Below are 13121 nucleotides of genomic sequence, written 5' to 3'. Positions count from 1 at the left end.
GACCATTTTACTGTCTTACAAGTCCCACAATGTTATAGAGGTGCAAAAAGTCCTATTTTAAATCATTTCTGCAGAAACTCTTATGCTTTATGGCTCTCTGATGTTTATCTTTATTATGTTTTCATAGATTATGAGGAAAAGCCATCATCATCATTTATTGATATTTTGAAATGGGCTTAAAACATTGACTTTCCTCAGGGGAAGTATGTCTTCTTCTTCTTCTTCTTCTTCTTCTTCTTCTTCTTCTTTTTCTTCTTCTTCTTCTTCTTCTTCTTCTTCTTCTTCTTCTTTTTCTTCTTCTTCTTCTTCTTCTCCTTCTCACTGCCTCTCTTTAATCCCATTGAGGTCAATTAAAAACGTATCAATTCATTTCCAAGCGTTCTGAATCCCAGGTTGAATCACTCAGACACATTTGATCAATGAGACTAGTGCGCTTAAGTGATTTATACTGATTTGATTTGAAAGCATTTCGTTAGTACGTCTTTATGTACTCAATATTTCTGTCTCGTTCTTTCATTTCTTTTTTTAATCCATTATAGTTTTGAATTTTAATTAATTTTACGATCTTGATCTTACGATCAAATCAATGCAGCAAACTTAATAAACAAATTGTCATTTGTCTCTCCTGCAGGGAGAGCGTCAGGACTCGGATGTCGTCGAGGAAAGAAACGCCCAGGTGCAGCTGGATAAGGCCAAGGTACGCTCTCCCGGTTGCATCATGGTATCATCACGACCCATCGCAGCCCTCACAGACACATTTTTCAGAGCTGCTTCTCTCAAGGACATGATCACATCCCAGACAGAAAACACAGACATCCGAACAACACATTAGCAGAGCAATACTAGTCATTTTGGTCTTTATCCTCGTTGTCCCTTTATGTGCTCGATGTCTGGCGAAGGATAAATATGAAGGATAATGAATAATTGATTATTGCTGATTCAGTTCAAATGTGTTCTGACCGTCTTTAGACGACGGCTTTTATAGCAAAATAATATATTTTCACAGAAAGAAACAAGAGTTAACCACCAATGCAGCAGGCCTACTTAAAATGTGACAGATGTTTTTGCTTTATCAGCGATAATGATAAACAAGGACAATAATCTGTAATCCAGTGTGCATGTGACGTGTGGGAACACTCCTACTGTTCCAACACACATTTATTTATATCATAGAACACATTTGTTCACTCACAACACAAGGTTATAAATGTAGACTTCTTCACTATTATTTTGACTTATTTATTCTGCTCTTACTCAATTCCTAATTTTAATGGTCTTTAATGTAACCTGGAAATCAGATGAATCTTTCAAGTTTCACGTTTCATTTGCTCTGGCAGTAACGTTTGGCCCTGCTTCAACTCAGGTGTCCAGCTGACCTGGCCGTCGATGGACCAATCAAAAATGTTTCTCTCATGTTGGGAGGGTGTAAAACAATGGCTGTAAGAGGCTTGTCATGCCCTCAGATTTATTTTGTAACCCCTTTGATGGTCCTGGCCCCAGGTTAGGAACCAGTAAAGTATGAACACCTCATACAGCTACAGTACATGGCATGTGGAGCTCTTTCCGTTGGCGAAAAAGAATCCACATAAACAAGAAGTCATGCCAGAAATCAGGTTTTATGCTAAATAAATTAATAAATAGCAAATAAACAGCAACTGCTCACACAGTTATTTGGAGCGGAAGTAGGAATTTACATAAACCAACAAAGCAAATTTAAATATAACCACTTGAGCTGTGACTTAAATGTAATTTATTTCTCCTTCAACACCAAGTGCATCCAGAAGTTTCCTGCTAAAGGTGCAGATTTATCTGTTTTTCAGCAATGATGTGTAAAGTTCTGGAGTATATGGTTTGATGATGATGATGGAAAATACATTTAGAAAGTAAAAAAAAAAACTTGCACATGAATTAAAACACAAGCCAAGGACAATAAGGAAACAAAAGCAATATAAATTAAAATACGTTGACAACACAGCACATTTTCAGGCAGCCTCTCCTGGAAGACAGTCATAGTGTTTCACTTGGTTGTTCACACGAAGAGTTGTGCCAAGAATGAAGAAAGAGAGTCAGAGAGATTAGCTCAAACTATCTCCTATCTTACCTCAGCACACGTTGCAAATTACTGCGTGAAGTGTACGCTGCAGGAAATAGTCGGTCAATTTGCTTGAATTTTTAAGTAGCAATATATTGTGCTCTCTAAGCCACCACATGTAATACTGATATGTCATGTGAAGTACAAAACACATTCTGTACCTCAGACATTATTTGTGAAGTGCATTTAGAGAGGAAAAAATCTCCCAATTCTGCTAAAATTTGAGAGTAAGTCCAGTTGAAGTATCGAAATCTCTTAAATTACTTTTCAGTTTATCTAACACTTATAAAAGGTCATTTCACAAATTACACATTACACAAATATCCCATCTGATATCAAACTTTCCTTCTGCCTTCTTTGCCTTTTAAGAAGCACCTGCTTATGCACGTCCCATTGAATATTGAATTAAAGTCTCCCCTCCACGGATTAAATGTGTTCCCACTGATGCTTTGTAATTACGGCAGCAAACACACTCGGCCCGTCCCCTGCTAACCCCGTGTCCTACCTCGCAGCCTCATCCTTCCTAAGTGGAGTAATTAGCATAGCAGCTTGATCTACGCGCCACTGACTTTTGACTCTGATTGGATTACACCACCAACAGGCATTCAATGAGAATGGAGGATACAGTAGCTACTGACACTGGGAAGCAATGAGAAAGATGCAGGACACCCTTTTCACAGCAGACATTTCTATTAAAGAACAGGTGTCACTAATTAATTAATGATGGCTCTGTTTTATTCAAGTGCCCCACTAAGCCATGACAGTGTGATAATGAGCCATGCAAAAAAAATAATTAAAAATGAATCGAATAAAATAGTTGTACAACTGATTAACTACTGTGCTGAGTTCAGTATCAGTAATTATTCTATGAGCAGTTATCTCCCTTATAGACCACTGTAAGGTCAAATGCTACAAATTTACAAGCTGTTAATAGTAACCTGAGGAGCTGTTTTGGCAGTAGGGAAAAGCACAACGCTAAATAGATAAAAAGATGTACATTTACTTATAGAGGAACCACATACAATACATGCCGCACACACACACACACACACACACACACACACAGGCACATTTATTCTCTCTTTAATAATCCCACCTATCCTTCTAAAGCACATTTGGGCAAATAACAGTGTTTAATGTTTCTGTGTGGAAGTCATTTGTGACCTTATTTCACATTAGTTCCTGCTCTCCAATACAACATTAGTAGTTCCTGGTTGTGAGAAAAAAAATTTTGATTCATTATGATGTGTCTTTGATTGTGTTTCATTATAAACAAATGTTTTTTGTGTTTAAAAATGTAGAGATGAAAATGGGGACATCTATTAGTAATAACATTTTGATATGAACACCTGTCCTGTGTCCCCAGTACAAGCCTGTGGCATTCGCAGTACGTTGCAACTTCTCTTACACGCCAGCAGACGACGACAACGTTCCCGTACCAGGCCAGGCCGTCACCTTTGAGGCCAGAGACTTCCTCCATGTCAAAGAGGTTTGAAACAAAGACACACAATTGGTCCAGTATTGAGCGTGAGTGCTGCAACCTGGCCGCTGGGAAACCGGCTACATGTAATCAAACAGGGCACCTGCACACCTACAATATACGTCCACTAAAAACGCATGTTTTTGCCACTGACAGGCTCAGATTGTTATCTGACTGTATTATGGAAGATGATGAAGTCTTGTTTTTTGAGATCTTGTTCAGAATTCAAGACCCCAAGAGCTTTGTGTTATTGAAATGATTTTTTAATAAAGATAATGATAAATTTTTTGCAAATTTCCAAAATGTACCAAATACACTGCATCAGTTTCAGATACTACTGCCAGCCAAAGAGGAGAAGACATCCTACCAAAGCACATTTTCTTAATGAAACATGCCATACAAAGAGTTGAGACACTGCAGACAGAGCGGAGGTAGGCTAATGCTATAAGCTAAAGCTACTGTGCTGACCTGCATCAGTAGCTGCACACTAAAGCACGGCAGGAGAACTTCTCCATCGTTCAACAATGTAGTCAGACATTTATAATAACAATCACAGCCTCAGTGGCCAAAACAAATACTTTAAGTTGACATATGTTGTCGGTGTGCAGTTGCCTGTTGACAAATGACTAACAATAACACAGAACTACAGGGAAATATGGTTAAAAAATACCAAAATTACCCTTTAATTTAAATTTTGTTTCTTTTTAATATTAGAAATTTAACAATGAGTGGTGGATCGGACGGCCGGTGAAAGAGGATGGTGTGGTGGGCTTCATCCCCAGTCCAGTCAATCTGGAAACCATTCTCATCAGAAGAGAAGTCCAGGCGAGGAAAGCTGCCAAGGCCTTAGCCAAGTATGAACAGCATGTTTCTCTTTTCCATAGCTTCAATACAACAGAGTCTTAAACTAGCACACAAGCCCAACCTGTGTTGTTCTGACTTATAATCCTAACAATAATCTTCATTGGTCCAGCAAACATACAAACAAAAGCATAACAAAGAGATAAACAGGGGATTATATGACATTCTAGGTGATTCAGCTGATGCTCTTAAAAACATCCACAGATTAGTCAAACTACATTTTGAGCAGAGAGGTGCGTTCAGTGGAAAATGGTCACGCCAGGAATTGCTTTGAAGATGAAAAGGAAAGCAAGCATGGCTGGATCAAACTGCAAGGCTGCACTGTGGCAAAAATGAGCTGAGGGCCACAAATGATGCCCACCAGTGTACGACAGTACCCAACAAATACAATGCGGCTGAGTTAAGGCAAGTCCGTTTTATCTATATATAGCAAAAAATCACAAAAATGCCTCAAGGGGCTTTACAATCTGTAGCACATGCAACACCCTTTATCCTTTACATGTTCCCAAGAAAATGTATAATATACCCCACATTATCCTCCTGCATTAGCACATTAACCAAAAAAAGGTCAATTTTAAAAGATGATTTAACACAACCAATGAGAATGTTAGACCCGGCGGCAAGTGTCTTTTTTTGTTGGGGGCTTTTTTAAATGTTAAGGTAGGGTAGCTTGTGTGATAACACAGTCATGGACATATTTGCCAGATTCCAACCTAAACTTCCAACCGAGCCGCCCCACTGTAACTGTAATTTACCATACCATTTACCATACCACTTAAATTTCCCATTGTTTAAGGTTCAACTTGTGATTCACTGTTCATACTTACTGCATACTTATGAGAAGTAATGCTATCTAATTTGTGTATGAGCTACATCGTGAGCCAGGACGTGTAGGGCTGGCTCTAAGAGGGAGGTCAGGTGGCGTGGTATAAAGAGCGACAAAGTCCACAGGTAGGGAGGCGGTCTGGACCATGGAACTTCCACCCAGGAGACGCAGTTTGTGTCCCGTGCCGTGTGAAAGCGAAAGTCAACATTGTTTGACTTTTACTGACTTTTGTTATGTAACTTATGTACTTAACAAATACAATGTACTTAAGTGCTCAGGTGCACTGATCACTCGTGTTGCTATTATTATTATTATTATTATTATTTTTAAATATACACATTCATACACATTTTCCAAAGCTCCATAGACAGCCATTCATTCCTATTCATTGTATCATGCTATAAAATTGACGTTCAAAGAAAAAAATAACTGGAAAAATGCAGGAAAAAAAATAGTTTACAAAGAAGGAGAGTCACTAGGTTGTTTTCACTCTAATCAGCCTGACATGCAGGACGATCCGCTACAGACTGAAAGATTTTGACTTGACCCAGTTTGGCTGAAAGAAACTCATCTGGAGGATCTTGGAAATTTGGCTTCAGGCAGCTGTGTGTGCTGAATCACTTCAAGGGATTTACCATTCAAGCTTTGAATAGCTGTGTCTTATATAAGTAGATATACAGTCTGTAATGTTCTTTTATTGCATAGTGCTGTATTTTAACCATAACTGAAACACTGAGACTCTGACCAGAAGAAGGCCCTGTTTGTCTCTGTCTTTAGTGGGAAAGATCTGAGCTAATTCTCTTTTTTCTCATTCCAGCAAAGCAACACAAGTAGCTCAAGATATGAACGCAAAGAAATATACTCCTCCATCACAAGGTCGGTGTGCTAAATTATGTAAAAAAAGTTTATTTTGCTGTTTATTTTTGATGAGTGTTGAGTTAACATGAGAATCCTCTCGTATCCTTCTGCATGAACAGCCAATCAGCAGGTTAAAAAGAAACCGGTAAGGGACCCGAGTTTGTTCTTCTTTCAACCTATTGTTTTTCCATTATGCATGTATATATATATATTATAGTATATTAGCCTTGCAAGTACAACACACGTGTTTTCCTCATCAGTCTATGGAAACATGTGATGGACCTTTTCTATTATTATAGAGAGCTTTAGAGAACAATAAGCAAGAAACTCATGTTTTATCACTTTTCACTCTAAATGTTGCATCAGCTGGATACACTGAATTAAACTTGCCTTTCTTTGTGGGAACCAGGGGGAGCAGGTGGCTATGTATGATGTAGTGCCTACTATGCGTCCTGTGGTTCTAATGGGACCATCACTGAAGGGCTTAGAGGTGAGTTTGCCCCACACACTCTTTAATCTTAGAGATGATGTAAAGCTGAAACACCTAATCTAGCATTGTAAATACATATTGGTAATTTGTTTTGAACTTGAATAGAGGGGACTACTATATAAAGTCCATGTTTCCTGTGTAATTCTAGGTTACAGATATGATGCAAAAAGCACTCTTTGACTTTTTAAAACATCGATTTGAAGGCAGGTAAGTTCTGATTCAATTCTTCAGTGTCGTACGTTTTCGTGTTAAAATAAAACATAATAAAAATCACAACTGTGTAACAACCTCTGATTCCCTGTTTCCTCTCCAGAATTACTATTACACGGGTCACAGCAGACATCTCTCTGGCTAAACGGTCCATCCTCAACAACCCGGGCAAAAAGGCCTTAATGGACCGGTCCAACACCCGCTCCAATTTAGGTACACAGCTTTATCATCCCAACCTGGAGCCAGTAGTCGTAGCAAATTATCTTTGGCACCATTATTATCTGTTAGGAGAACAAGGTGGTAGGATTTTACCTCATCAGGCCAATTTTGATAGTATCCGTAACGGAAGCGTATACCAAATTGACTTCTTAAATCACTTCTTGTAATTGCCCTAGTTTTCTGGCACTTGTTGTGCTATCTCGGGTGGCACACCTCACCCATTTGCAATCATAATTAGGTTAAAACAAGCAACTAATTCTATCTCGCCCAGGTCTGAAATTAATGTATCAGACTTTTTTTTTTAATCTCTCGTAAAACTCTGCTCATCACGTGTTCACAAGATTGTTTGTATATACGCTGCAAAGATGATCCTTTATTCAACGACATGGTAATGAAATAGATCCCTATATGCACCCAGTGAAGATGATAAAAGGAAAAGTTCAACATTTTGGGAGAGGCACTAATTTGCTTTCTTGCCGAGAATTAGATGAGCAATACCATGAGCCGATACCGCTCATGTTTGTATGCAAAATATAAAGTTGCAGCCGGTTAGCTTAGCTTACAAAAACTGAAAACAGGGAAAAACAATTAGCCTGGCTCTTTAAAAAGCCACCTAAAGCTCAGAGGTTACATCTTTGTTTAATCCAGGCTAGATGTTTCCAATATCTATATGCTCAGCTAAGATAATCAGCTGCTAGCTGTAGCTTCGTAATTAGCGTACTGATATCAGGGTGGCATCAACCTTTTAAATGTAATTCTGGCAAGAAAGGAAATAAAGTAAAATATCAATTTAAGCAGAAGAGTGAAAACAGGTTGAAATCTGAGACATAAACAGGCCCTTGGATTGAAGGGTAATACGTTTACTGGATAATTACTGTGCAATCGCTGTCTTTGCCCCAGTGACATGTGCAGCAGACTAGGCTAAATCCCCCCTTGGTCAAAAATATAGCTTGGGTATCAAACAGAAGGGGGATTTACTTGGTTTTTCTCTACTCTTGTCTTTCTCATTGCTCTCTCATCCCAGATGCTGCCGGTATGTATGACTGAAAGCACTGGTAGTCCATGTCTGTCTGTTTGAATGCTCCACCTTCCTTTCATTACCTCATCCTCACCGACAGCCACAGTTCACTGTGTAAATATGCACTAGCACCGGAACAAGCAGGTGTTTTCTCTGCTGTTCATTTGTTTTAGTGGGCAGACAGTTGTGTTTGGTATGGTAGAATATGTGTAAGTACTGCAACTGCTTTAAAACAGCCTCTGCTTCCTCCATGCGTTCCTGCTTTCCTGCTCTCCCTCTAGTGGCTAAACTTTAAACGACTCCTCCAAACAGTGTAACACATCCTGGTGGATTAGTAACCCAGGAAAAAATAGAAATAAATACATCTCTTACTGTATTAACCTAGTCTATGCACCGCCCATACTTCGTAATTTAGCCCAGAAAGAAGTACACTTTAAAGTTGCTTATCAACTGTATGTTATTACAGTATGTAAGTATATATATTATAATATATATACACTGTTATTGGATCAGTACTCGGTATCGGCCGATACTTAATTTCAGTTAAAAATGGTATCAGAACATCTTTACATGTAAATGAAACTTAATCTCAACATATAACTTGATCATTTATTTCTGACCTTAGCTCTGGTTTGGCGGGTCATACCTTCAAAAAATAAAAGATTTCATAATGTATCCTCATTTCTGCATCTTGATTACATAAGATACATGGGGGGGGGGGGGGGGGGTCACATAGCAGCTCTGGCAGTGTTGATATGAGATCCTTCAAAATGAAACACAGCGTCATAATATGCTTCAAAGAAACAAAACAATTGTGAAATTACAATGCTTTGTCAGTGATGGGAACATATCTACTGTAAATTCACGAGTTAAATGTTAACAAGTAAATGTGCAACTGATGGATTTCTTGGATCTCAGGTGTCAAAGACATGCTTTCATTGCCTCTCTGCTTTTGCAGCTCAGATCCAGGGGGAGGTGGAGCGTATCTTTGAGCTCGCCCGCAGCCTGCAGCTGGTGGTTCTGGATGCAGACACAATCAACCACCCGCTCCAGGTGGCCAAGACCTCCCTGGCACCGATCCTTGTCTATGTCAAGATCTCCTCGCCAAAGGTAAGTGTAAGGAAATAGTCCCCCCATGAGGAGTATTTTTAGGTCTACTTCTAGATTGATGCTCATGTCGATCTCTGATTTTGTTGGCGTATTTTGATTGTAACGTCATGCTGGTCATACATTATGTTGTTGCTGCTGGATGATTTGATATAGCTATGCTGGTCATGCTTTTATGTAGGGGAAGCAGTATAGTCATCATGTATTTTTTTCTTATTACTTTTCCAATTACCAATTGCCCTTAGGGGACAAATAAAGTTTAAATGCTAATAGCCACCATAACCTTTTCTCTTTCTTTGTATGCTCCTTTTTCCCCTCCCCCCTTCACTTTACTGTAGGTGTTGACGAGACTGATCAAGACTCGAGGGAAGTCACAGACCAAGCATCTTAATGTTCAGCTGGTGGCAGCAGACAAGCTCGCCCAATGCCCGCCGGTGAGTGCCATCTAGTGGCCCCTGTGGGGAATGGGTGCAGTGGTATATTAGTACATTTTTATCTTGAATAGATGAATGAATAGATGGATTGTCATCGTGTCATGTTATAATGTAAGCTATTTCAGGTGTTGGCTTTGTCTCTGTAGTTGGATTTGTAAACAACTGATGAGAAATTGGAAGAAAACAGTACTGAGTTTGCTCAAAACTATTGGCCCCTTGACTTTTATAGGCTTGTGTCTACCATTGACGACTGTGAGGTCATGTCCTCGCATTTATTTCTAGGAATTTGGTGGGTTTAACAGTTTGATGGGAATTTATTTTTTTGCTGAATCCAGTCTTTTTAGATGTGTTTGAATTTTACTACTACTTAGGCCTACATGTTGGGAAATAAAAATCACAGAAAAACATAATTAAACAGCTAACAGGCTGAATATGAAAACATCACTTAAACATTTGAGAGATTTTGTTTTTGGTGCCCATGCATAGCCTCTGTATTTTGCATATTTCTGTTGTAGACTACACAGTCAAATTCTCCACATTTTTCTCTGTACTGAATGCTCACGTCATTGTTCACATGGTCGTCTTTTTTTGAGATGACCTTATTTCTTCATGTCTCTTGTGTCTAACCACAAGAGGGTTATTTCCAAAGCTCACCCACTCTTCAGCCACATTATCAGTGGTGTCACAGATTATACTTTAAACTACTGTCTCATCTACAGGCTAGACCTTTGTTTCCTATTGTTTCTCTTTTACTTATTCTCATTTTCCTGTAGGAAATGTATGACGTCATCTTAGATGAGAACCAGCTAACTGATGCCTGTGAGCACATTGCTGATTATCTGGAGTCTTACTGGAGAGCCACTCATCCACCAGAGATGGAGCCTGCCAACGCACTGGTGGCCCAGCTGGCCGGGAATACACTGCCCATCAGTCCTACAGCAATACCGGTACATGACCTGCAACACATATAGGCTATGGGAAACAACTATGTGAAGAATAAAGTTACAGGATGTAATATCATGTACATCTCATCCCGCTCATCTCGTCTGTACAGTCTGCTGAATGTAAAAAAAAAACCTTTGTTGAAGTGAGTTCAGAGGGAATGTTAACAGAAAAACAGAAGAATTACACAGAGTACTGCATTTGTATTTGTATCCATTTATTCATCCAACATTTTCATTTCATTTCTCTTCATTCTTCTCTGGAAAGTTGAAGAAATGAGAAAGGGTACCTCTGGTGAGTGAGATCCCTTCAAATTCTCACTGCAGTGGTAGTGAACAGTTACAGTAGTGCTTCCTTTAGAAGTTAGCTAGAAATCAAATTGCCTCTGTTGTGATTTAGACTCTTGAGAGTCAGCTGTCTCCCTAACAGCAGCTGTGTTTGTGCATTTGGACTTGCTACTACAAGTAGGTAGGTGGAGACGTATAGGCCTGGATAGTATATTTTTTTTGGTGGAGCAAGCTGTCTACATATGCATGTTCTTCATGTGCGTGTATGTGACATTATGTTGCATTTTCCTGTCCCAGGAAGGGCAGAAAAACAAGAAGCCAGCTGCCCCCAAGAGGAAGGGTTCCCGGGAGGACCATCTAGACCCGGAGCAACCTTCAACCACAGCACAGGAGCAGAGGGCTGAGGAGGGCCGAAGAGAGGAGGAAGAGCGGCTCCTGAGGACTGAACCAAAGAGAACCCAGCACACCCACCATCACCACCACCACCACCGCCGGATGGAGCATCACAGCCACACTCAGCACAACCAAACATCCGGCGGTATGGAAGTACGGTCGAGGAGGGATTACAGCCAGAGACTTCCCCGCAGGCACCTGCCTGAGGAGAGGGAGGAGGAGGTGGAGGATGTGGTGCAGGAGGACGAGGAGGAGACACGCTATAACCACCGAGGCCATAACCACCACCATCATAACAGCAACAACCACCATCATCAACACCAACAACAACAACAACACCATCACCACCACCGTGGGAACAGCCAACCCCATGTAGGGGAAGACTATGAGCAGGAGCACAATGAACGCAACCGTCAGCACAGGCATCACCAGCATATTCCACCACGGACACACCACACAGATCACTATCCTGCGCAAAATCATCACAACTACCACCACTACCACGGCAGAGACAGGGACAGAGACAGAGATAGAGACAGGGAAAGACACAAGGACAGGGAAAGAGATAGAGATAGAGACAGAGATAGAGGTAGAGATAGAGACAGAGATGCAAGACAATGGCACAGAGATTCCTATATACACTAGTGACTGTTGTTTCTTCTGTGGGTTGGTGCATGGTTTTTTATAATGCCCCAGTTGTGATGCACTAATTGACGACATAGAGAGTGTCAACTTTGTAGAAATGTTTCTCCTCACGTTGTTTGACATTTTTATTTTTTACCCTTTGCCACCCACACACACACACACACGTCCTTATTTCTTTTTTGTTATAACTATTATCACTCGGTCTTTGTCTTATTTTCACATGACTATGTGTGTGTATTGTTACACAAACATTCATCAAGATAAATGCAACAGTGTGTTCATGCAGCAACAGTCGAGGTGGTAATCATTTGATTTTATCCATTATCTCAAGATAACAAGTTACTTTTCTTGAATAATTGCACTGAGTTGCTGGTTTGCTTCAACAAATGCAGTCTAATACGAAGGTCCTGCAATAAATCACACCGTCATGAAGGTTATAATATTCAGTTTTTATTGAAACTGTTTTAGAGAGGTGTTGATTTAACACACTCACTCACACTCATCTTCAACCGCTTGTTCCTATCGGTGTCGCGGAGGGGCTGGAGCCGATCCCAGCTGACATCGGGCATGAGGCGGGGTACACCCTAGTTTATGATAATTCTAGAGGATGTCATTTATGAAGCTTTTGAAATGCATTGCATTTTACTGACAGGTGTTTCCCTCAACACTTCTCTAAAACATCCTCAAAGCAATTTCAGTCAAAAGCCACTGGACTTGGTTATTTGTCTAGGAAGACGTTTCACCTCTCATCCAAGAGGCTTCATCAGTTCATGTACGCATCTGACCAGGCTGGGACTGGGACTGCTTTTGACTGAAATTGCTTTGGGGATAACCATGACCTGGACAAATGAGAACATTCACAGGCTTCTCTAAAACAGTTTAAATAAAAACGCAACATTATAATAACGTTCATAAAAATTGGATTTATTGCAGGACTGTTGTATTAGAATGCATTAGTTTTAGCTAAGTGTACCTAATAAACTGGGAAGTGTATTTTCATATACAGAGTTGAAACAATTAGTCAATGACTTGATTAGAAGACTGACAAATAATAATATAATCATTATATATTTGGATTTTTGAGCTGCTGGTCGTGCAAAACAAGTAATTTAACGATGTCACTTTAGCCTCAGAAATTGTGATGGGCATTTAACCCCACCATTTCCTGTGTTAATGTTTTTACACTAAATTGGTAATTCATTATTTAAGTAGGTAATCCGCAGATTAATTGATACTGCAAATAACCATTAGTCATGCCC

At 39.8% G+C, this 13121-nt stretch overlaps 1 protein-coding gene across 1 annotated transcript in view; it reads left to right on the top strand.

The window, feature by feature from the left end:
• The window catches only part of cacnb2b (calcium channel, voltage-dependent, beta 2b), a gene marked incomplete at both ends in the record, with an annotated part of 32708 nt that extends 20846 nt beyond the window's left edge, over positions 1–11862 (top strand). Inside the window, 12 exons of the mRNA XM_083927916.1 lie at positions 632–697; positions 3459–3581; positions 4287–4426; positions 6077–6135; positions 6237–6262; positions 6527–6607; positions 6756–6814; positions 6921–7030; positions 9013–9164; positions 9500–9595; positions 10369–10542; positions 11122–11862. Coding sequence (XP_083784042.1) covers positions 632–697; positions 3459–3581; positions 4287–4426; positions 6077–6135; positions 6237–6262; positions 6527–6607; positions 6756–6814; positions 6921–7030; positions 9013–9164; positions 9500–9595; positions 10369–10542; positions 11122–11862 — 1827 coding nt within the window. The remainder of the gene's footprint in view (positions 1–631; positions 698–3458; positions 3582–4286; positions 4427–6076; positions 6136–6236; positions 6263–6526; positions 6608–6755; positions 6815–6920; positions 7031–9012; positions 9165–9499; positions 9596–10368; positions 10543–11121) is intronic.
• Positions 11863–13121: the final 1259 nt, after the last annotated feature.

Source organism: Echiichthys vipera (assembly GCF_963691815.1).
Source record: "Echiichthys vipera genome assembly, chromosome: 15".
Classification (NCBI taxonomy): domain Eukaryota; kingdom Metazoa; phylum Chordata; class Actinopteri; order Perciformes; family Trachinidae; genus Echiichthys; species Echiichthys vipera.
The sequence above is the reverse complement of the archived record's forward strand: the minus strand, read 5'-3'. Positions and strand labels throughout refer to the sequence as shown.